The sequence below is a fragment of the Chenopodium quinoa genome, unplaced genomic scaffold (assembly GCF_001683475.1).
Source record: "Chenopodium quinoa cultivar QQ74 unplaced genomic scaffold, ASM168347v1, whole genome shotgun sequence".
Taxonomy (NCBI): domain Eukaryota; kingdom Viridiplantae; phylum Streptophyta; class Magnoliopsida; order Caryophyllales; family Amaranthaceae; genus Chenopodium; species Chenopodium quinoa.
The window spans coordinates 1,728,407-1,749,971 of record NW_018744757.1 but is presented as its reverse complement, the minus strand read 5'-3'; the positions used below and the strand labels follow the sequence as shown (position 1 = coordinate 1,749,971).

General features: G+C 36.9%; 1 protein-coding gene and 1 long non-coding RNA gene across 5 annotated transcripts; one reads left to right on the top strand and one right to left on the bottom strand.

Annotated features, from left to right (window-relative positions):
- Positions 1 to 287: 287 nt before the first annotated feature.
- LOC110703738 (malate dehydrogenase, cytoplasmic-like) lies at positions 288 to 3,405 on the bottom strand. 3 transcript variants are annotated; one of them, XM_021881519.1, is made up of 5 exons: positions 3,167 to 3,405; positions 2,207 to 2,365; positions 1,924 to 2,098; positions 934 to 1,255; positions 288 to 776 (listed from the first exon to the last, which is right to left on the bottom strand). In XM_021881519.1, exons 1-4 carry the CDS (start codon positions 3,219 to 3,221, stop codon positions 1,117 to 1,119), a joined length of 528 nt encoding a protein of 175 aa, XP_021737211.1. In that variant the 5' UTR covers positions 3,222 to 3,405; the 3' UTR covers positions 288 to 776; positions 934 to 1,116. The 3 variants fall into 3 exon arrangements, with proteins under 3 accessions (XP_021737211.1, XP_021737212.1, XP_021737213.1); XM_021881520.1 differs by having other exon boundaries at positions 3,141 to 3,403; XM_021881521.1 differs by having other exon boundaries at positions 934 to 1,208; positions 3,167 to 3,403.
- A 12,223-nt stretch (positions 3,406 to 15,628) lies between these two features.
- Positions 15,629 to 19,253, top strand: LOC110703737. 2 transcript variants are annotated; one of them, XR_002507760.1, is made up of 3 exons: positions 15,629 to 16,386; positions 16,670 to 16,790; positions 18,700 to 19,253. It is a non-coding gene; the product is annotated as an uncharacterized LOC110703737 (long non-coding RNA). The 2 variants fall into 2 exon arrangements; XR_002507759.1 differs by having other exon boundaries at positions 15,639 to 16,376.
- Positions 19,254 to 21,565: the final 2,312 nt, after the last annotated feature.

Genomic DNA, 21,565 nt, shown 5'->3' with positions numbered 1-21,565 from the left:
CGTAACGGGCAGCGGCCGTTACGTATGCAGCCGCTACAGATAGCCTTTCTTATTCGTAACGGGCACCGTCCGTTACGAATAACGTGCCCGTTATGAATAACCCCGTTATTTGTAACGGGTTTTTCAGGTGCCCGTTACAAATAACCCCATTATTTGTAACGGGCTTTTCAGGTCCCCGTTACGAATACTGTGAGATCCAATATTAAAAAAATCCCGCACATGCTGGACAGCAGCTTGCTTAATTATTTTATCAATTAATATATATATATATAGTATACACTTAATAATTAACGAGTAATATACAATCAGCAAAAGCTGCTTTAATTATTTCCAAATAACTAAAACTAAAACTAAAACAAAGATCCTTTCAAAAAAAAAAAAGAATTCCCGCCAGTTACATTTTCCCGCAAAAACAACATTTACACAAACCAACCGCCCAAAGTCTTATAATAAAGCCCTAAAAATTCTCACAAAAATTGAAACCCTTGTCTTTCTCATATACATTTTCCCGCAAAAACAAAGGAGCAACTGTAGAATTAGTTCGGCACCACTCTGTTCTGAACTCGGTCTCATATACATGCATGGTTGAATCCTGGATCTATAACATATTTAATCCCATCATATCAATTATCAGAGAAGAGTCTGCAATATTTGTGGCCAACACAACCTTACGATTTTCCACTCTCCATCTTTACATGTCACTGGGAAAGAGTAAATGATTCCAGCTGGTACATTGTATGAGCCATCAGAGTACACACCCATAGAAACCCAAGTACCTTGTAAAGAGTAATCAAGCAAGCATTACACACAGCTACAACACTTAAAGTTGAGAAGAAAACATAAATATCTTCACTGTAGATTGGTCCACCGTACGATAGTAGAAATATTAGTAGCGTAGATTTGTTATCAAAATGAGCACAAATGAAAACTAACCTCTGGAGTTCCAAGGACCCAGTCACGGATGTGATAACAAGCTGAACTAGCAGCTGACAAGGCACTGGAGAGCTTTCTTGCTTTGATGATGGCAGCACCACGGATGCATGGTTCACATCAGGGTACTGGGATGATGAGTGGTTTCCCCAGATGATCACATTCTTAACATCAGATACTTGAACACTAAGTCTTTCTGAAATCTGGCCAAGGGCCCTGTTGTGATCTAGCCTTGTAAGACATGAAATGTTCTTTTCTAGGATTGATGGAGCAAATTCCTTTAGAATCAAGGTATTGGTGTTGGCAGGGTTGGCAACAACCAAAACTTAAAGCATTAGGAAAAGAAAAAAAGCATGAGAAGAGGCAATTTATAAGAAATGACTATTATCAAAATGCTGCTGTTTAGAAAAGAAGCATGTGGTCTCATCAAAATTAGCCAAACGATAAAAACAGGGAAAACACCAGATAAATATTGATATTGGAAACCAAGTGACCAATTAGAAACAGATAGGTAATAAAGCAAAGACTGAGCAATCATGAGAACTGGACATCAAGCAAACGTGAAAATTAGAAACCAAATAACCAATTTGAAACTTGTCCATAAGTGGTACGAAACATATTTCACATCCATTTCACTTATTTCCTCAGCTATTCTAATATTTAACAGGGCTCAACAGGCTCAAATAAAACAGGACAGGACAGTATGATACGAGCAGTTCAGAACACCAGTCAAACTAAAGGCAACAAATTTAACCAGCAGATCTGATGGTCGTATTTTCATTTGTATTCACTAGAGACTAGCATACAAAATAAACACCACATCATTGACTCCTAACTATCATTAAAGGACATAGAAAAAATAGTATAAAAATATGCCAGCAGTGAATCATGTACATGATTATCATAGCCAATTTGATATTGATAAATGCTAGTGTACACAACTTATTACAGCTTTTATCAGAATTTACAAATAAATTGAGCTAAATAACAAACCTTGCAGTTGGGGCAGCATGTTGCTCAAGAGCAGATGCTTGAGACTTGTAGATTGACACATTCTTTGCCATCACATCCTTCCTCTCCATGCCTTCTTTCCTTGGGAAGCCACCAACCATGACAGCAACATTTACACCTTTGCAGGCTTTAGCAGCATCGGTTGAAGCAACGATACCTGCAAATAATGGATCACAGGAATTCATAAGTTCACAAGTCAAAAAATAAACAGAGAACCTCAACATTACACTTCAAACTCCGCATAAGAAAATCCATAATCGCCAACCTTTAAGAAGTAGGAAAGCAGCATCCACCAGCTCCATTTTAACTCCATTTAAAGCCTCAGCAGCAGGAGGAATATCAAGCATGTGTAGAATCACAGGCTGGTCGGCACCTAGCATCACTCCCCTAGCAATCATGGGAACAAGAGCATATCCAATTTGCCCTACATGTCCAAAAACATCAAACAGGTCACACAACTTACACAACGATACAACAATATACGAATAAGAACAATAATTCACCCAGTTAGAATCACACATAGTATAAGTAGTGTATAACAACATAGCTGCAGTCAAATACTACAATGCAAAGTCGATCAAAGCAGACATAAAACACTCTAATTTAACACGAATTGCAATATGAATACATAAACACTTGGTCGCTTGGAAACTCAAGCCATACACACGGAAATACAGAACTCCTTCAAAGTCCAACCGGTGTAAGTGTAAGGGCACGATACAAAATCGAAATCCAAACACCACAAACACAAACGACATAAAACAAATCAAAAATCGACTTACGATTAGAATAAGGTTTAAGATATGAATGTTTAGGCTCAGACACGCACAAATGGGGTCATCAAGAATGCATACTCACAATTAGTCTCAAACGACTAATTCAGCAATAATATCCAATCAATTCAAATCTTGACACTACGATCTCCTATCAATTCATTTTTAGGTCATAACATTCAACAGTAAGCTATAAACCAACATTTTAACCGATAAAAATCACAAAATAAAAAACAAAACCTCAAAATCACGAATCTAATTACAAAAATTAACTTAAGAAAACAAAATAATCAAATCAAAACTAAACAAAAATTAACACATTAATCAAATCAACAATAATCTAACAAAAAAATGAAACAAATCAACAAAATCTAGATCTTCTCCAGTCTAATTGGCTTGAAAAAAATCGAAGAGATATAACCATACCCATAATGTACTGTGATGTTTTTTACCTGAAACATCACCGCCATATCCACTTCCGAGTATCGAGATTCGTACAAAAGACATCCTAAATTGGGTCCTCTACCATTGATGCGACTCAGAGGAGAGAGAAAGAGGGGAACTTTTTGGAATTAGGGTGGTGAAATGGAGGAGATTGAGTGAATTGAGTGAGGTGAATAAGTTGAGAAGAGAGAGATTGAGTTAGCAAAATGAGAGAGGAGAGGAAAGAATAGGGGATTTGAGTGTTTGACGGCTAGGAGTGTGAAACCCTAATAATTAGTAATGGGCTCCTCTTTTCAGCTGGGCCAAATATTCGACACCATGTGTCCGTTACAAATAATATAGTATTCGTAACGGACATATGGTGTCTGTTACGAATAAATATTTATTCGTAATGGACAATATTTTGCCCGTTACAAATAATATAGTATTCGTAACGGACACCATGTGTCCGTTATGAATAAATATTTATTCGTAACGGACAATATTTTGCCCGTTACGAATGTATTTAATGTAACGGGCATAGCTTTGCCCGTTACAAACAACCCGTTACAAATGAAACTTTTTCCACTAGTGGAATGAATTGGATTTTAATGAGGAATTGGTTTTATTGAATTTGACTATTGATTATTATTATTGAAATTGGTTTCGGAATTATGAGTTGGAATTATTGGTTTAATTATTTGAATGGATGGAATTGATTTCAAAAGCATGTTTGCTAATAAAGTGAGTTTACATTATCTTGCACTTAGCGTACTTAGCATATTTTGCTAACCCGTATTTCTTATTATTTTTTGGTTTGCCCTATTTACCGTAATGGTAAGGAGTGTTAACTAATTTCAGGTGGAGTCAATGATTGAGCATTTGGAGTCCCGGGAATGGTTTCACCTAGATTAGGAAATGTTGGTCTTTATGTTTATTTTGAGTACTCATGACTATAGTTATTATTTATTGTTTATTATTAATAAAAGAAGAGTATTGAAGTTTTCTGCTGCAAAGTATTGGTTTTGTTTAGTAATATTTGAGTAGCCTTGTGTAATCACGCGAAGGTAATACGTCCAAGTCTATCTCTACGGTATAATTATATGTATTATACTGGTATTTTTATAGAGGGAGATTTGCGGGTGTTACAAAGTGGTATCAGTTTTTAAAGTCCTAAAAAGATTAAAATTATAATTTAAAAAAAAAAGAAATGGCGGGTAGACTTAAGAAGGGCATATAGGATAGATAGAGTTTCACATTGGTGTGAGAGTCAAAAGCTTTATTTTTATATAAAACTATTTTCCTATTTGTGGAAAGATGAATGAGAAAAGTATGCTCGAGTTCTTTACGGAGGTCTATAATGGGTACGACTCTCTAAGGCTCGCCTCAACGTCGTAGGTAACTTTCCTGTGAGACGCGGGCTCGACCATCCTATAATCATGATTCAAGTGCATAACTATTATTTTCGAAAATAAAAAGAATTGAAATTTGATTATGCAATTATGTGTGCATTAAAGTTGGTGTTAAAATTCCTTGAAGTGTGTATATGGGTTTGAAATTTCTGAGTTATTACCCATGGTTGGGTGATCTTGAGTTATGCTTGGTTGATTGAGTTATGAATTGCTTATTGCAAATGGATTTTAAATTCAATTGTTTGTGTGATTCGACATTGAATTAATTGTTTTGCATGTGTATGTGAAACAGATAAAAAGGATTGATGAAATGAGACGGAATTACTTTAACTTGCATTACTTGAAAGATAATGGAGTCACAGTTAGTGAGTTCTTAACTGGAATTGTCACCCTGGCCTTAACCCTTTATGAGAAGTGTAATCCGGATATGTGATATGTGGCAAGTATTTGAATCATACAAGTTTTACATGTGGTCCATATGGTTGAGTTGTTATTTTGAGATTAAAGGATTTGATGACTACTATGGGATAAATGAGAAGTTATTAGGAGGATTTGTACTATCAAGTCTTTACTAATTTTTGGAATATGATTTATGCTAATCAAGAAAATATTATTTGTGCTAATGATGAGCTGAGTTGAATTAGTTCTATACAAGTGTTGGAGTAAGGTATTGTAGGGAATATTTTCAAGCCTTAAAAATCCCACTAGCTCGAACCTTTCGAGTCTCATCCACTCATTCTAAATCATTGCCGAAACAAATTCAGGAATTAAAATAGAAATCCTCCCCAGTGGAGTCGCCAAAAACTGTAGGGAATATTTTCAAGCCTTAAAAATCCCACTAGCTCGAACCCCACTGTGATCATACACTAAAGTACAGTGGCGTCCAAAAGGGAAAAGATAGAGCAAAAGAGTCGCCAACAAGTTTTTAAGGAACTTGTAAACCATTCACGAGGTGAAGGTTACACCCCTTAACGATCCAAGAGATCGTCAACTCCATAAGGTCATGAACCAAAATAGGGTTCGGGGATGATGGTACAAATCCAACCTAATAGAGATTGAACCTGCCCTAATAATAGGCCTCTGCTTTATTCTGCTCGTATTCATGTGCGCTTTCTAACTAACATACAATCAATAGGATTAACCCTAAACCTGTTTAATCTATGTTGGTTGAATTTAATGCACAAATAAACTATTATTGGTGATCACTTGAATTATAATCACAATTAACCTAACAAGATTATTAATATCTTATTAAGCGTGATTGCAAAAACCAATTCCCTTTAACCTGCAATAAAAGGTGATCAAGCAACAACAATATATAATAATAAACATTAGAAAGAACATAGGAAGCATCATACTTTAAATCATACTTGATATTAAAGATACCCTAGACATGATACTAGGAATATCATAATAACAATATAAACATGATGTCTACATCATAAAATCAATAAATCAATAAAGTACTTACTTGGATGCCTCGTACCTCTTTCTAATTACAAAATACACACGTTAGTAATTTCAAGAAAAATAATAAACAAAGCAATTAAATTAAATAATAGAGATTTGGGACCAAACCCTCAGAAATTAAAACCTTTCACGCCTAGGGCAAAGGCAACTTCGAATATGGCTAGGTGTATCTAGATCTTGTGAATGCGGAATTTTGTATGAAAAAGCAAGGTTTAGAAAAGAATGCTAAAAGATTAATGTTATTGAAAATTGATGAATGAATGATGAAGATGAAGAGAGTTGATGAATAATTTTGTAAAGAGATTGTTGATGAATGATGATTGTAGATGGTGAAGATAGATGGTGAATTCGTCAATGAAAACGGAGTTTTGATACGATATTTATAGAGAAAAACATCCAAAAAAAGATAATTTATCAAAACAGAGTCTGAAGATCGCAAAACCACCTTGGCGCCAGCCCTGCTCATTGGCGCCAGGACCAGTGGCTAGGGCAAGGCGCCAATCCTGATTCCAGGCGCCAAGGCCTGGGGTTGGACGCCAAATTGGATTTCAACGCGTTTTCGAAAATCTGATAAAATTCCCGTACTGGAAGATAAAATAATATAATTTCAGTCGAAAATGCTATTTGATCTAATTAAAACTCTAAAGAATCCTAATTGAATTAAGAATGATAAAAACCTTCTAGAATGTTCTAGAAGACCAAAACCATTCCTAATTACATTAGGAATGATAAATCATATTAGGCCCTCCCCTAGATCATTGGGCCGTACTTAAAACTCAAACCGGGCCCAGTTTAGTAAATTGGCCATAAATTCCTCAATACTCATCAGAATTGGGCTTATAATATATCGTTGGAAAGGTCTTTGCAAGCCCCATCCAACTACACCACTATTGGACCCATATCATGGACCAACCAAACTGGATTGGTTGTTTTCCTTAAAATAAAGTTTTCAAAAACAGAGAGAAGAGAAAAGAAAAGAAATAAAACTTTCCGCAACACTAGACCTTTCCACACTTTCGTTTCATTCGATTATGATTCGACGTGAAAGGCACTCATCACTGGGTTTGGTTTTGGGGAGACACAAATGGGTGTCTACAGAAGCCCCCACTTTGACTGAGTTTGGAGAAACGCAAGTTTCGAAAAACGAAAGCCAAAGTATCGATAGGGACGGAGAATGATTCAGAATGTTCTGCGATCCTAAATCAATCTTGTAACACCGATAACTGCAAAACTAGAGTTAGTTAAACAGATAAAAGAGTTAAGAAACGCGTATCTTACACCGTCGAGCACACGTCTCTGAAAGTAACTGATAACTTTGATGACCTCCTGTAAGCTAGAAAATGTCATCCCGCTTGAAAACTGCTACGCCTTGTAACTGCTTCCAATTAGAAGATTGCTTCGCTTGAAACTATCCTCTCTGCTGTGATAATATTCCACGTCCAAGGGAATACCATCAAAGACTATTTCTCTTGAAACAATCCTCAGTTTTTTTTTTTTTGACAACCCTCCACAATCTAGGGAACGCCATCTTGCTGTTTGTTTTGACGATCTTCCGCAATCTAGGGAACGCCGTCGATCAATGTTGCTACATCTTCCGCAAAAGTCGTCGAAGACTGCCCATCTCGTGCTATCTTCTCAAATCTCGGGTGACAACCTCCACGATCTTAGCGAATGCCGTCGAAGACCGCCCATCTCGTGCTATCTTCTCAAATCTTGGGTGACAACCTCCACAATCTTAGCGAATGCCGTCGAAAACCGCCCATCTCGTGCTATCTTCTCAAATCTTTGGTGACAACCTCCACAATCTTAGCAAATGCCGTCGAAGACCGCCCATCTCGTGCTATCTTCTCAAATCTTTGGTGACAACCTCCACAATCTTAGCGAATGCCGTCGAAAATAACTTTACTTGAAGTCATCCTCAATGTTGTGATAATATTCCAAAGAAAATTACCGAAGACCAACACTTGTCGATCTTTAAAGCTCGCTCGAACTTTGCTTCTGCTATGCCTGTACGTCGGCGCTTTCGTTGCTTTGAACCTATACGTCGGTGTCCTTTTGCAAATGAACTAGTATATCGGTACTTTTTGTTAATGAGCCAATTCTTAGGCGCCTTAAGCTAAGTGAGACGATCTTTCATCAGGTCGATCACTTATTTGCTGTTGTAATCAAATCGACAACTCAATCATGTCAATATTGCTTATAGGGGCTAACTGGCGTACCAAGGAACCCAAAAATATATTGCAGAAGGCTAGCACAACCCCAACAGGTGGCTGGCTGCTTCGGCGTTGCTGAAAATCAATTAGCGCCAAACATATGGCATTAGCGCCAGGCGCTGGAATTGGCGTCTGGCTCCAAGCACAGAAAGTGACGCCAATTCCTAGGGACTGGCGCCAGCACGGATTCTCCTTTAAATTCAGTTTTCCGTTTTATTTCTTGCTCTGTTCGTCACGAACGCTGCGATAGGGTCTTCCTTGTTCTGCTGCACCTATATTTATTTTGACTATAGAACTTTGCTAATCTCTTTAATCATCTTAGGGTTGACCTAAGGTTTAGCATTGCTTGACTCATTGACTTAACATGACTCAAGGTATAAACTTGACTCGATATGATTGACTGACTCGAGGTTGACTCGACTCGAAGTGAAATGACACGTGTGACTCAAATCAAAGTGAATGGCACGACATGACTCAATGTGTACATGACTCGTGTGTGCATTGTAATGTGATCGTGCGACTCGAAAATGCAAAAAAGCAAAAATTTTCCGTCAGTTGTGTTGAGGGTACCGACTTTCTCCCGAAAAAGAAAGACATGAAAAAGAAAAATCAAAAGTGAAGTTTGAAGATGCATGTTGAATGAGCTTAGTCAAATGTTGTTTGACACTATCTCTCAAGGTTCAAGGATTAATCCATCCTAGGCTATCTCAATAGTTGACTCCATGATGAAAGTATTTGGGTAACTTAGGCACGGAGGCTAAGCACTTCATACTTCGTGATGCAATGATGACTATGATTGATGAGTGATGTTGATATGACAAGGCATGCTTCAGCGTTGTGATTTCATGACAAAGGATTCCTAAAGGGAAGTATATTTGGTCATGTATGTGTGCAGTGTGTGATAATGACACTAAAGCTAGGCCGCAAGAGTTAAGTGTGTGGAAAAATATTATTGTTAGAAGAGTCAAATAATGGTGACTCCTAGGCTAGGCAAGCTAATGATATAAGGATCAAGCCCCCAAGTCTAGCTCTAAACGAATAGGGATGAGCATAGGGAATTCCTTGATGTGAATATGAATATCAATGCATGTTTATTACGGCCGCACCTCGATGTGAGGTTGCCTACGTATCCGTTAGGAATCAGGCCGAACGTAGCTCTAGCCAAACCTCGCACAAGTGTGTGTATACCTCAAAAAGGTCTTTTAAGGGTTGTAACGTGGTTAGGCTAAAGGTTAAAAGAAGAAGGGGATAAAGGCTCAAGACCCTAGGCAAGCCCCCAAGGTGTGCAACCTTGCTTTTGAATATTTGTATTTTCATGCTTGAGGTTTTCTACTCTTTTTTTAGCTCTTTTTGCTTTAGCATTTATTTTATTTTTATAAGTGTGGGCAATCCCGATCATACGGTCTATCACTCACTTGGCATTCATGTTTCTCAGGCGCGGTACCGAGCACTCGATAAGAGACGCAATTTGAGACGTATTCTTATCGAAGACATTTTCATATCAAGGACATTGGAACACTTGCCCTTTTGTACACTTTTATTTATTATTATTATTTTTTTTTTGCTATTTTAATCTTTTGAATTACTCAAGCTTTCTTTAGAATTGCAAAAGGTGCACACCATCCCATCCCAAGGTTAGGTAGATGTAGGTTGAAAAAAGAAAGGTCTATCGTTAGACGAGGCTCAAAGTGGTTTATGAAGAAAGGATTGTAAATTAGAAAGGCGAAAGGAGATATGATGTGGCTACAAGGGGTGCCTCAAATCCTTGGTATACCTTGTGCTTAGCTCGACATGGATTTTTTTTTTTTTTTTTTTATTTTTTTTTGCAATGCAATGTAATGAAATGATCATATGTAAGGAAATAAATACTCATTTTAAAAAGGGAAAAAGGAAAAACCTACAAAATTAATCTAAAAGAAAAGAAAAGGTGCCTATGCTAGACTTATTGGGGAAAGAAAAGATGAAAAAGAAATATAAAAAAGAGAGGTCACAAAAATCTTGTCGTTGAAGCTCGCCTCTTGTCTTGTGTCATTTGCTTCATCATCACCCAGTCTTCTTGTTAACTGGAGGCATGGGAAGCTTGTTATTATCAATCAAATGTTGGATAGCCTCCTTTAGCTTCCAACAACTCTCAGTAGTATGACCCCTACCTTGATGATACTTGTAGTGTTCGTCTGGATTCCAACTAGGCAATCTTTTTTCAGGTGCGGGATCTTGAATAGGTCCAATGGGAGTAATGAGTCCTTTGGCATGGAGTCGATCGAAGGCTGTATCGTAGCTCATCCCAATGTGGGTGAAGTCTTTCCTTAGTTGCTTCTTAGATCCTTGGTTATCTATGGCTAAAACTTCACTGAGATCAAAGGTACTAATATTGTTACTAGAGTGGGAATTTTCGGAAGAAAAAGGATTGCCGCTCTTCTTTCCTTTCCAGCCACCGTGGTTACTATTGTTAGTAGCTTTTTGCTTTGCCAGGTCATCTTCGATTTCAATTCCGATGTCATAAACGGCCTTGAAAGTATTCAAATTGTGTTGATATTTTAGGTGCTTCGAATACTTTTCTTGGAGATTCTTGATAAACATCCTCACGGATTCCTTTTCGGTGGGGACTTCAATCATCTTAGCGGAAGTTTCCCTCCACTTATTAAAGAAAGAAGTAAAGCCTTCATTTTCCTTTTGTCTTAGCATCTCTAGTTGTCTATGATCGGTTTCAACTTGGATATTGCACTTGTACCTATCAACGAAAGCGTTTGCTATCGATTCCCAGGTAGAGGTTTTCTCCTTGTCAAGGGAGAAGAACCATTGTTGGCAAATGGTTTCAAGAGATAGTGAGAACAGAGAGTGAAAAACCTTCTTATCGATACCCTTAATGGTCATTATAGTTTCAAAAGCTCTTAGATGGAAGTAAGGGTTATCTGTTGCCTTGAATTTAGGGATGTCGTTGGCATTGAACTTCTGAAGAAAGGAGATCTTTGTCCACCGAGACCCCTTGTGATGTAAGCTCTTGAAACTTGTAATCGCTAGACAACTTGCTTAGGCTCTCTTGCATGAGGTCCATCTGTTGTAGCTTCACGGGATCATCAACCTTGAGGGTGAGTAGCTTCAGTGTTTCAGTCATGGTAACCAATTGGTTCCTAAGTTCATTGACTTCTTCTTGAGTTGCCATTATCTTCTTAGCCTTTCTCTTTTGACGAATCGGTTTATCAAAAAGCGAGACTTGAACAAAGAGGTTGTCCTTGATTAATCGCCTTTCTCTCCTTGACCAAGTACTGTGGAAAAGGAATTTGGGGATACTTATTGTAATTATTTGACTCAAACTTTATTCAACATGCAATGGATGGAGGAGGTGAAGAAAGATCGGAATAGAATGTGAAAGAAGATTTAGATGGAGGGATATGAAGAATTAGGAATAGAATGTACTCCCAACTCAAATGACGGAAAAGACCGACTCATGCATGAACCTAAGACATGGCCATGGTGGTGTGTACTCAAAGTGTGTGCTAAGACTAGTGAGTGTAGGTGACATGTTAAGACTCGTGTCATGACCATGTGGCTAGACTATGTGACCAAGACTCGATTAATGACTTGACACGGTGTTATTGACAGCGGAAATTAACCGAATTAATTAGTAAACTGGTTAATTAGACATTAGGTGATGACTCGACAAATAATCCGAACTGTCGGCCAAGCGACAGGATTGGCGTCACAATATGGTGATTGGCGCCAGACTTTTTAGTAAATGTATGGCGCTACACACCATACAGTGGCGCTACAGCTCAGATTTTGGCACCAATTTTGGAACCTCGGTCTGGGACTGTTTTCGGTATTATTAGTCAACTGGGGTATGCCTAAAGTCGTACTAGGTCAATTCCGATTTAAAAGAAACTTTATTGACTCAAATTAATTAACAAATTAATTAATTAGGCAAAGTTCTTTAAGTCATTAATTATAATCTCAACACAAATCAACAAACGGTTAAGAGGAGCATGGAATATATATGCACAACAAATAATGCACAATTAGTCAAGTAGGCACAATATGATGCAATGAGTTCGCAACCTAACCATGGCTCTAGTTCTCTAAAGTTCGGGATATGGTTTAGTCAAATAGGGTCCACGGTTAATTGTTCAGATGAACCGCGTAGAAGCCTAACCGTGAAGGGTTAACGCGTGTGGATAGAACACCGAAGTTTTTTAGAAAAAACTCACTTCCATGGTTTGGTGAATACAACATCTCAGATGTACCCTTTGTTGCCAGGAGCGTTCAATCAGATAGATAGAGCATGAATTCCCAGAGGGTTATGTCCATATGTAGAACACATATGGGTTTCAGAAAAGTGAGAAAAAATTCAATCAGGAAGTAGGATCGAGCAAAAAATACGAAAAACCGGTCAAAATTAGAACGCATATTTTGGCTCGGTATTGGGGGAAATTGGCGCCAGCAAACAGAGACTGGCGCCAACTTTTAACTGTAGCGCCTGGTGCCAATACTGGCGTCTGGCGCTACGGCTAAAAGTTTGGCGCCAAGCTCTGGCCCCTGACGCTACTTCCCACATGCCTCAGCAGCTTTCTGTGCTCAATAAAATCATCCAGTTTCGCGCGGTGTTATTTCAGTCCTAGTTGTGAAAGACATTTCTCAAATTTCCTACGTGTAAAATCCTATGTTTTGACTCATTACGGATGGTCTTTCCAATGAGAACCTTTTTATGCATATGACAATAATGTTAATCAAAATTACGCACATGAAATACTTAGAACTTTTCGAGTCTCATCCACTCATTCTAAATCATTGCCGAAACAAATTCAGGAATTAAAATAGAAATCCTCCCCAGTGGAGTCGCCAAAAACTGTAGGGAATATTTTCAAGCCTTAAAAATCCCACTAGCTCGAACCCCACTGTGATCATACACTAAAGTACAGTGGCGTCCAAAAGGGAAAAGATAGAGCAAAAGAGTCGCCAACAAGTTTTTAAGGAACTTGTAAACCATTCACGAGGTGAAGGTTACACCCCTTAACGATCCAAGAGATCGTCAACTCCATAAGGTCATGAACCAAAATAGGGTTCGGGGATGATGGTACAAATCCAACCTAATAGAGATTGAACCTGCCCTAATAATAGGCCTCTGCTTTATTCTGCTCGTATTCATGTGCGCTTTCTAACTAACATACAATCAATAGGATTAACCCTAAACCTGTTTAATCTATGTTGGTTGAATTTAATGCACAAATAAACTATTATTGGTGATCACTTGAATTATAATCACAATTAACCTAACAAGATTATTAATATCTTATTAAGCGTGATTGCAAAAACCAATTCCCTTTAACCTGCAATAAAAGGTGATCAAGCAACAACAATATATAATAATAAACATTAGAAAGAACATAGGAAGCATCATACTTTAAATCATACTTGATATTAAAGATACCCTAGACATGATACTAGGAATATCATAATAACAATATAAACATGATGTCTACATCATAAAATCAATAAATCAATAAAGTACTTACTTGGATGCCTCGTACCTCTTTCTAATTACAAAATACACACGTTAGTAATTTCAAGAAAAATAATAAACAAAGCAATTAAATTAAATAATAGAGATTTGGGACCAAACCCTCAGAAATTAAAACCTTTCACGCCTAGGGCAAAGGCAACTTCGAATATGGCTAGGTGTATCTAGATCTTGTGAATGCGGAATTTTGTATGAAAAAGCAAGGTTTAGAAAAGAATGCTAAAAGATTAATGTTATTGAAAATTGATGAATGAATGATGAAGATGAAGAGAGTTGATGAATAATTTTGTAAAGAGATTGTTGATGAATGATGATTGTAGATGGTGAAGATAGATGGTGAATTCGTCAATGAAAACGGAGTTTTGATACGATATTTATAGAGAAAAACATCCAAAAAAAGATAATTTATCAAAACAGAGTCTGAAGATCGCAAAACCACCTTGGCGCCAGCCCTGGCTCATTGGCGCCAAGACCAGTGGCTAGGGCAAGGCGCCAATCCTGATTCCAGGCGCCAAGGCCTGGGGTTGGACGCCAAATTGGATTTCAACGCGTTTTCGAAAATCTGATAAAATTCCCGTACTGGAAGATAAAATAATATAATTTCAGTCGAAAATGCTATTTGATCTAATTAAAACTCTAAAGAATCCTAATTGAATTAAGAATGATAAAAAACTTCTAGAATGTTCTAGAAGACCAAAACCATTTCTAATTACATTAGGAATGATAAATCATATTAGGCCCTCCCCTAGATCATTGGGCTGTACTTAAAACTCAAACCGGGCCTAGTTTAGTAAATTGGCCATAAATTCCTCAATACTCATCGGAATTGGGCTTATGATATATCGTTGGAAAGGTCTTTGCAAGCCCCATCCAACTACACCACTATTGGACCCATATCATGGACCAACCAAACTGGATTGGCTGTTTTCCTTAAAATAAAGTTTTCAAAAACAGAGAGAAGAGAAAAGAAAAGAAATAAAACTTTCCGCAACACTAGACCTTTCCACACTTTCATTTCATTCGATTATGATTCGACGTGAAAGACACTCATCACTGGGTTTGGTTTTGGGGAGACACAAATGGGTGTCTACAGGTATGTATTTTTGGGAGAAATGAATTGGATATTAGTATTAATTTATGATCGTTTGTATCTAATGGTGGAAAGTATCCATATGGTGTGAGGATGAGTATTGTGGTTATTATTTAAAGCAAAATGGATGATGGTTGAATCTTTGGAGAAACTTAATACAAAAGTTAGAGGATTTTGAATCAATTCAAGTGAAAGGATGTAATTGAGATAAATGTATTTATTTTAAATCGAAGTTTATTTTGAAGAAATAATATCTTGTGAAGGGATTTATTGAAGTTAGTTAAAGGAATTATTGTTTGGATGGTTACTCAATGAATTTTACTCTAAGGGATTGACGACAAAGTTAATTGATACAGAGAAGTTATCAGTGAAGGAATAATCAATGATTTGCATTTAGTTATTAAAGAATCACCTTAACGATGAGTTATGAATTATAATAACCAGATTGAAGAACTTGAAGTTATGAGAAAATATGATCGAGTTTTTAAATGTTTAAAACATTATGAAGTGACCAAGAGTTAATGATTACGATTTAAGGAGGTATTACAAGGATTTATAAATGTGTTGGGGAAATTATTAATACTTTTGGAGGATACCCTAAGATAAGTTATTAATCTATGAGCGATAAGAAAGTCAAGATAGGATCACCACTACAAAGTTGGGTTTAAGTAACACCCATTAGTAACACTTTAAATAATTTATGATTGTTTGATAAGGTAACACTTTTGTAACATTATGGTACTAAGTAACATTTTTAGTAACACTTTAATATTATGTACCCTTTATGGTAACACTTTGATATTAGGTAGCATTTGGTTGTAACATTAAGTTTATTTTATTTTATTTATTTTTGTTTTTTTTTGAAGAAAAACACTTAATTTGATATTCTCAATTTTTTTTTGTGTTATTTTTAGGAAAAATGTAAACTAATAATCCCACCTTTTGAAATTCCAATAACAATTCCACCTTTGGTAGGGGTCTTTCATTAACAATCCCTGACCGGTTTGATTAATATAGTAACCAGATTTCTTAGGTTTAAGACACGTGTCGGATTTTAATAGAGTTATTCTAATTTTTAATAATTAAAAAAAATAGCAAAATTAATTTAAAAAAACTAAAACCCCTAACCTCTACTTCGGCCTGCCGCAGCCCCGCCACTGCATTCCCCTCCCCATCTCCCGCCCTTGCTTTCCCCAGCAACCCAACTTACCCCCCAAGGTGCCGGATCCAACCACTGCATTCCCCACCGCATCGCCGCCCTATCCCCGTAGTAGTGTTAGTCATCAATGGCGGATTATTAAGATCAGTTTCCAAGGAAAGTAATAAACCCTTAGTGAGAACCTTACAACTTTCTTCCTAACTCATATTTCTTCGTCCCTCTTAATTCATTGTCTCTTTCACCGCTACCCCCTTTTCGCTCCCGGTGCTCCCTATAGCCACCGTCCACCATAGCCTCCCTCTGCCGCAACAACCCATGCCAACGATTGCAATCTCTAGGCCTCCATCCTTGGGGTCTTCCACCTTTAAGTTAGGGTTACGGTTAGTTCAGGTCCCTCTCCTTTCCAATATCAACAAGATTTTGAGCTAGTTAAAGTTAGGGTTTCAATTCCCCTTTTCAAATCTTGTTGATGATTTCTTAATTTGATGTTGAATTTGCCTATTAAAAGGTTAATTTCACTATTTTCATACTAAAATTTGCGTGCATATTGATCAAAGTATTTAGATGAGTTTGGGATTTTTGTTTTTTCTTCTTTTCAGTTTTTTCCTTGTAATTTGATCTTCGTTGGCTAATCCTTGTAATTTTTATTTTTTCTAAACTGATTCCTCTTAAGCTTGTCGAGAATCCAAGTCATTTGGGTGAACGAGATGCAGAAATCCAAGGCAATACCAGTTATAATCGGAGGAATGGTGTTTGATATACTTCCTACTGCCAAAATGACCATTTCTAACAAGGTTATTTAATTATTATTATTTTAAGCTCTAATTTTGGAATTGGATTTTTATTTTTCAATTTCCCGATACTTTTCTTATTATTAGTTGTTACTTTTGTAAGAAATGTGTGATAATTGCGTGAGTTTCCACATTATCTAAGCTTTAATTTTGTGGGGGTTAATGATTATTTTGCTAATTTTCTGCAATTCACTCTTTTTTTTTTCTAGATTTTGCTTGATTTTTTTTTGAATTTAAGGTGCCAGATGAGTTTAGCTTCTACCTCAGTTAGAAAACTCAGTTTTAATACTCTGTTTATATCTTACTCTCATGGCTACATTATCAGTTACTTCTAGTCAAGCTCTCGGTTGTACAAGGAATAGCAAATTAGCATGATAGTCTTACTTTACTGTAAGGTGGTACACTAGTACTTATAAGAGATATGTGATGACTAAAGTTTGAATGAGTAATTAAAATATGCATTAATTTAGTGCTAGCAAGGTATGTGATTTATCTAAATCTCACTATATTAGTGTGTCTTTCTTGTTCATCTTAGTTATAAGAGCTGCATATTAGTCTTGTCCATATGATCATCATGTCGAGTAGTACTCTAGATAGTAGCTAAATCATATAGAGTAACTATGATGTTGCTGATAGTTAGAGTTATTGTGGACCCATGAGTCAATAGGTGTCACTATGTCAGTGTTGCGTTAAGACATTTATTCTGAACTCGTAGCCATCTATAAAATCTTATTTGCTAAACATAGACACTTCTATGGCATGGCATAAAGCAAAGGAGTGCATCCAAGCCCAAATCACATATACTGCAAAATAGTTACAACTCTTTTGTATAATGCTCACCTATGCTGAGAGCCAGATAGTGTGCGAGCATGAGAAAAGAACTAAATTTGCACATATCACTATAGTGTATATTTCTTTGTACTTTTCTTCTACTATCATACTTGGCCTATCTAATGAAAATTCTTATAATGTTTAAATATACAAGTTTAACTAGATATTTTTTTAGGGATTGGTCAATAAAAGGTGAAAAACATAAAGTAAGCAAATGCTTCCCATTTCTGTATTTTACTATTTTCTTTTTTCTTTGCCTGCTGAACATGGGTATATTCATTTCATTTTCTTGTATGGCATAGTGTTTACCTCAATCTCGTAATTACTGATGCCAAGTTCTACAAAAATCTTCTAAGATATTAAATGTATCTATTTGATGTGATTTCCGTCCAAACCTTTACCTATGAATACCATGACCTGCCCAATGATATCAAACTTTGTGCAACTTTCAGCATTAAATTAGAGCTCAATTCATATGCTATTGTATAGTGTCATTGTGATTCCATTGTACAAAAATTTTGGTAAAGAATAATCAAATAGAAATAATAAAAATGATGATTTAGACTTCTTGTGTTCTGCTTTAAACTTAATAACTCATTAACAAGGTGTATTTTCGGGGTGTGGGGAGGGGGGATGTTAGCTGTTATTTACTTAAAGGCTTGAGTAGTAATAGTTGCTGCGACTTTTTGGACGTGATACAGAATTTAAGTTATAACCTGTGATCATCTCTCTGATGTCCATGACTTTGGAAAGCATGCATATAGAGATTCGTGATAGTTATCCTTTCTAATAGAAAAAATTGCTTGGATGCTTCTTTTTACCCTTGCATCTTTTATTTAAGAAGCTCTTCCTATTTATCAGAGAGTGCTATCATCTTGGGCGTATCTTTATGTAATAAATTGCAGCAACTTTAATTGAGAATAACCTTGATTAGGCAGTGTTTAAAACCTCGAGTTTACTTAGGTTGTAAGAAACCTGGTCGTGTCCTGCTCAAAAGTACATTTTATTTACCCTTAGACTATTAGTTCACACTTTTTTTGGTTCCCATTATATTTACTGATGCTCTTCCATTAATGAGCAGGGGAGTGAGATACCATGAGTTAGAGCATTGGAAGTTCAAAGACGATGGAAAAAAAATACTTCCGCCATGCTTCAGGGCCACAAAAACATGCTTCCTTATATGTAGCTGCCAATGATACTGCTATTGTTGCTGCTGGTGCTAATGTCTACTACAGTTATGATGTCTGTTGCTGCTGATGTTTGTTGCTACAGCTGCTTGTTGGTCTCGTACTACTGACTAATGTTACTGCAAGTTGACGCTTGATGCTATTACTTATAGCATAGTACTGCTGACTGCCGTTACTGCAAGCTCCTTCTAGCCACTGATATTGCTAGCATGGTACTTTTAAATGCAGTTACTATTAGCTACTGCTAGCTGTTGTCTATTAGCTACCGCGATGATTTTTTTTTTTTTTAAATAAATATTGTGCTAAACATGTTTGTGAATTTGGCGGTCAAGCTAGAGACCAAGGTTCACTTTCTTTTTGTTTTGTTTAATAAATTGTTGAGACAAGAAAAAAATTGTGTTGATGGATACTTTTTAAAGAAGCTATGAAATTTTATCAATTCAAATTATTGTCTATTGTACGTGTTAATTTCACATTCATGGTTGTTGTACATGTTAATATTATTAATATTATTTTATATTTAAGAAAAAGAAAAGAATCACATATTGTAAATAATAATACTAATACTAATAATAATAATAATAATAATAATAATAATAATAATAATAATAATAATAATAATAATAATAATAATAATAATAATAATAATAATAAAAATAAAAAAAAATCAAGAGGTGATCCCCTTGGTCTTTTGCCTTTTGCTTTGGTTTTACATCCCTGGTGTGTAAAATAAATCAGAGAGACTTTTGATGTATGTCTTCAGGCTTGGTATTTGGATGACGACACTATTAATGGTGACACGTTGGTGGTGGGGAAGGTTTTACAGTTGATTATGGAGGAAGGGCCTCGTTCTGGATTACGTCTTAATGTGGAAAAAACTGAAGTATTCTGTCCTACAGAAGACCCTTGAAGCAGGCTTGTGGGTGTCTTTCCATCTAATATTGCTCGACCTTTGCATGGTGTTAAGTTGCTTGGTGGTCCCGCTAGTTCTGATTCTTATTTTAGTGGTGAGCTTGTGATGCAAAGGGTGACCAAGATCATTGCCCTTATGGATAAGGTTGCTATGCTAGATGATCCTCAGTGTGAGCTGCTGTTACTTAGGGCATGTACCGGAGTTTCTAAACTCTACTTTGCATTGCGTACTTGTCCTCCTAGTAGCTTTGAGACGGCTCAACGCTTTTTCGACGGGGCTCTTCGATCTTCCTTGGAGCGTATAGTTACTGCTTCGGGACCTGGGTTTGGCGACTGGCAGTGGCGGCTTGCCACCTTACCATTTGCGTTTGGAGGGCTTGGTGTTTATTCTGCAGGTGATGTTCGTTACTATGCTTTTCTTGCTTCTCGGTTGCAGTCTGCTGGGTTGCAGACACAACTTCTTCGGCAAGTCTGTTTAATGGAACAGTGGAGTATGACATTTTGAGTAATCCTAGTGAGGTCATTGCCCCTAAACTCATGAAGAAATTGGCAGATATATATTTCACAAAGGTTACCGCTTCTGCAGAATCTGCTTATTCTTTAACTCCTCGACAATCAGCATTATGGAAATCTCAGCAGGGAGATCACACCTCTGCTTGGCTTCAGGCGGTCCCTATTTCAGGGTTGGGTCAGACAATGAACGCTAAGATTTATCGCTTTGTGCTGTGCTACCGATTGGGTGTTCCATTGTTCTCTATCACAAGCCGTGCTCTGCTTGTTCAAGGGTTTTTTCTAGAGATATTTTCGGTGATCACGCGATGTCTTTTGTTGGTATTGTCGGCATTAAACATCGGCATAATATTGTTCGGGATACCCTTGTTGTTGTTTGCTATCGGTCAGGGATTTCAGCTAGAAAAGAGGTGGACATTGGGTTGTCTGGAGGGCACGACGAAGCTCTCAGACCTGCAGATGTGTTACTTTATTCATGGGATCGTGGTCTCGATGTTTGTGTTGACTTGACAGGGTCTTCTCCATTGACACAACCTGGACTATTTGACTTTGTTCCTAGACGGGTAGTGACTGATGCGGCCAATCGGAAGCGGGTCAAGTACGAATCCAGTTGTCGAGCGATTGGATATGTCTTTCTTCCTTTCTCTTTCTCTTCTCTTGGGGAGTTAGAAAAGGAGACTGTTGCATTGCCGAAGCGGATCAAGAGGTTCTCGAATACTCAGGACATTGGGGCGCGTGCTGCAACTCATATCTTTACTAGGATCGGCTTTTCTATAGATAGAGGAGTGGGGGCCCAGATTGTATCTCGGCTTCCCACTAATTTTCTATAGGTTGTATAATTTTATATGTATTTGAGATATAATAATAATAATAATAATAATAATAATAATAATAATAATAATAATAATAATAATAATAATAATAATAAATAATAATAATAATAATAATAATAATAATAATAATAATAATAATAATAATAATAATGCTGGTGATGTTTGTCATTATGCTTTTCTTACCTTTCGGTTACAGTCTGCTGGGTTGCAGACAAAGTTACTACGACACGCTGGCGTTGTTGGCCTTGGTCAAGCCTTTGCGGATGCGTTGAGTCTGTTTGATAGTACGGTTGAGTCTGACATCATGAGTAATCCTACTGAGGTCGCTGCCCCTAAACTTATGAAGAAATTGACAGATATATACTTCACAAGGGTTACCGCTTCTGCAGAATCTGCCTTCTCTTTATCTCCTCGACAATCAGCATTGTGGAAATCGCAGCAGGGAGATCATACCTCCGTTTGGCTTCGGGCAGTTCCTATTTCAGGGTTGAGTCAGACGATGAAC

Coding starts and splice junctions, on each gene's coding strand:
- LOC110703738 (XM_021881519.1), bottom strand. CDS start 3,221: ATGTCTTTTGTACGAATCTCGATACTCGGAAGTGGATATGGCGGTGAT. Junction 2,366..3,166: donor ATATGGCGGTGATGTTTCAG/GTAAAAAACATC, acceptor TTGGACATGTAG/GGCAAATTGGATATGCTCTT. Junction 2,099..2,206: donor TGCTTTCCTACTTCTTAAAG/GTTGGCGATTAT, acceptor CATTATTTGCAG/GTATCGTTGCTTCAACCGAT.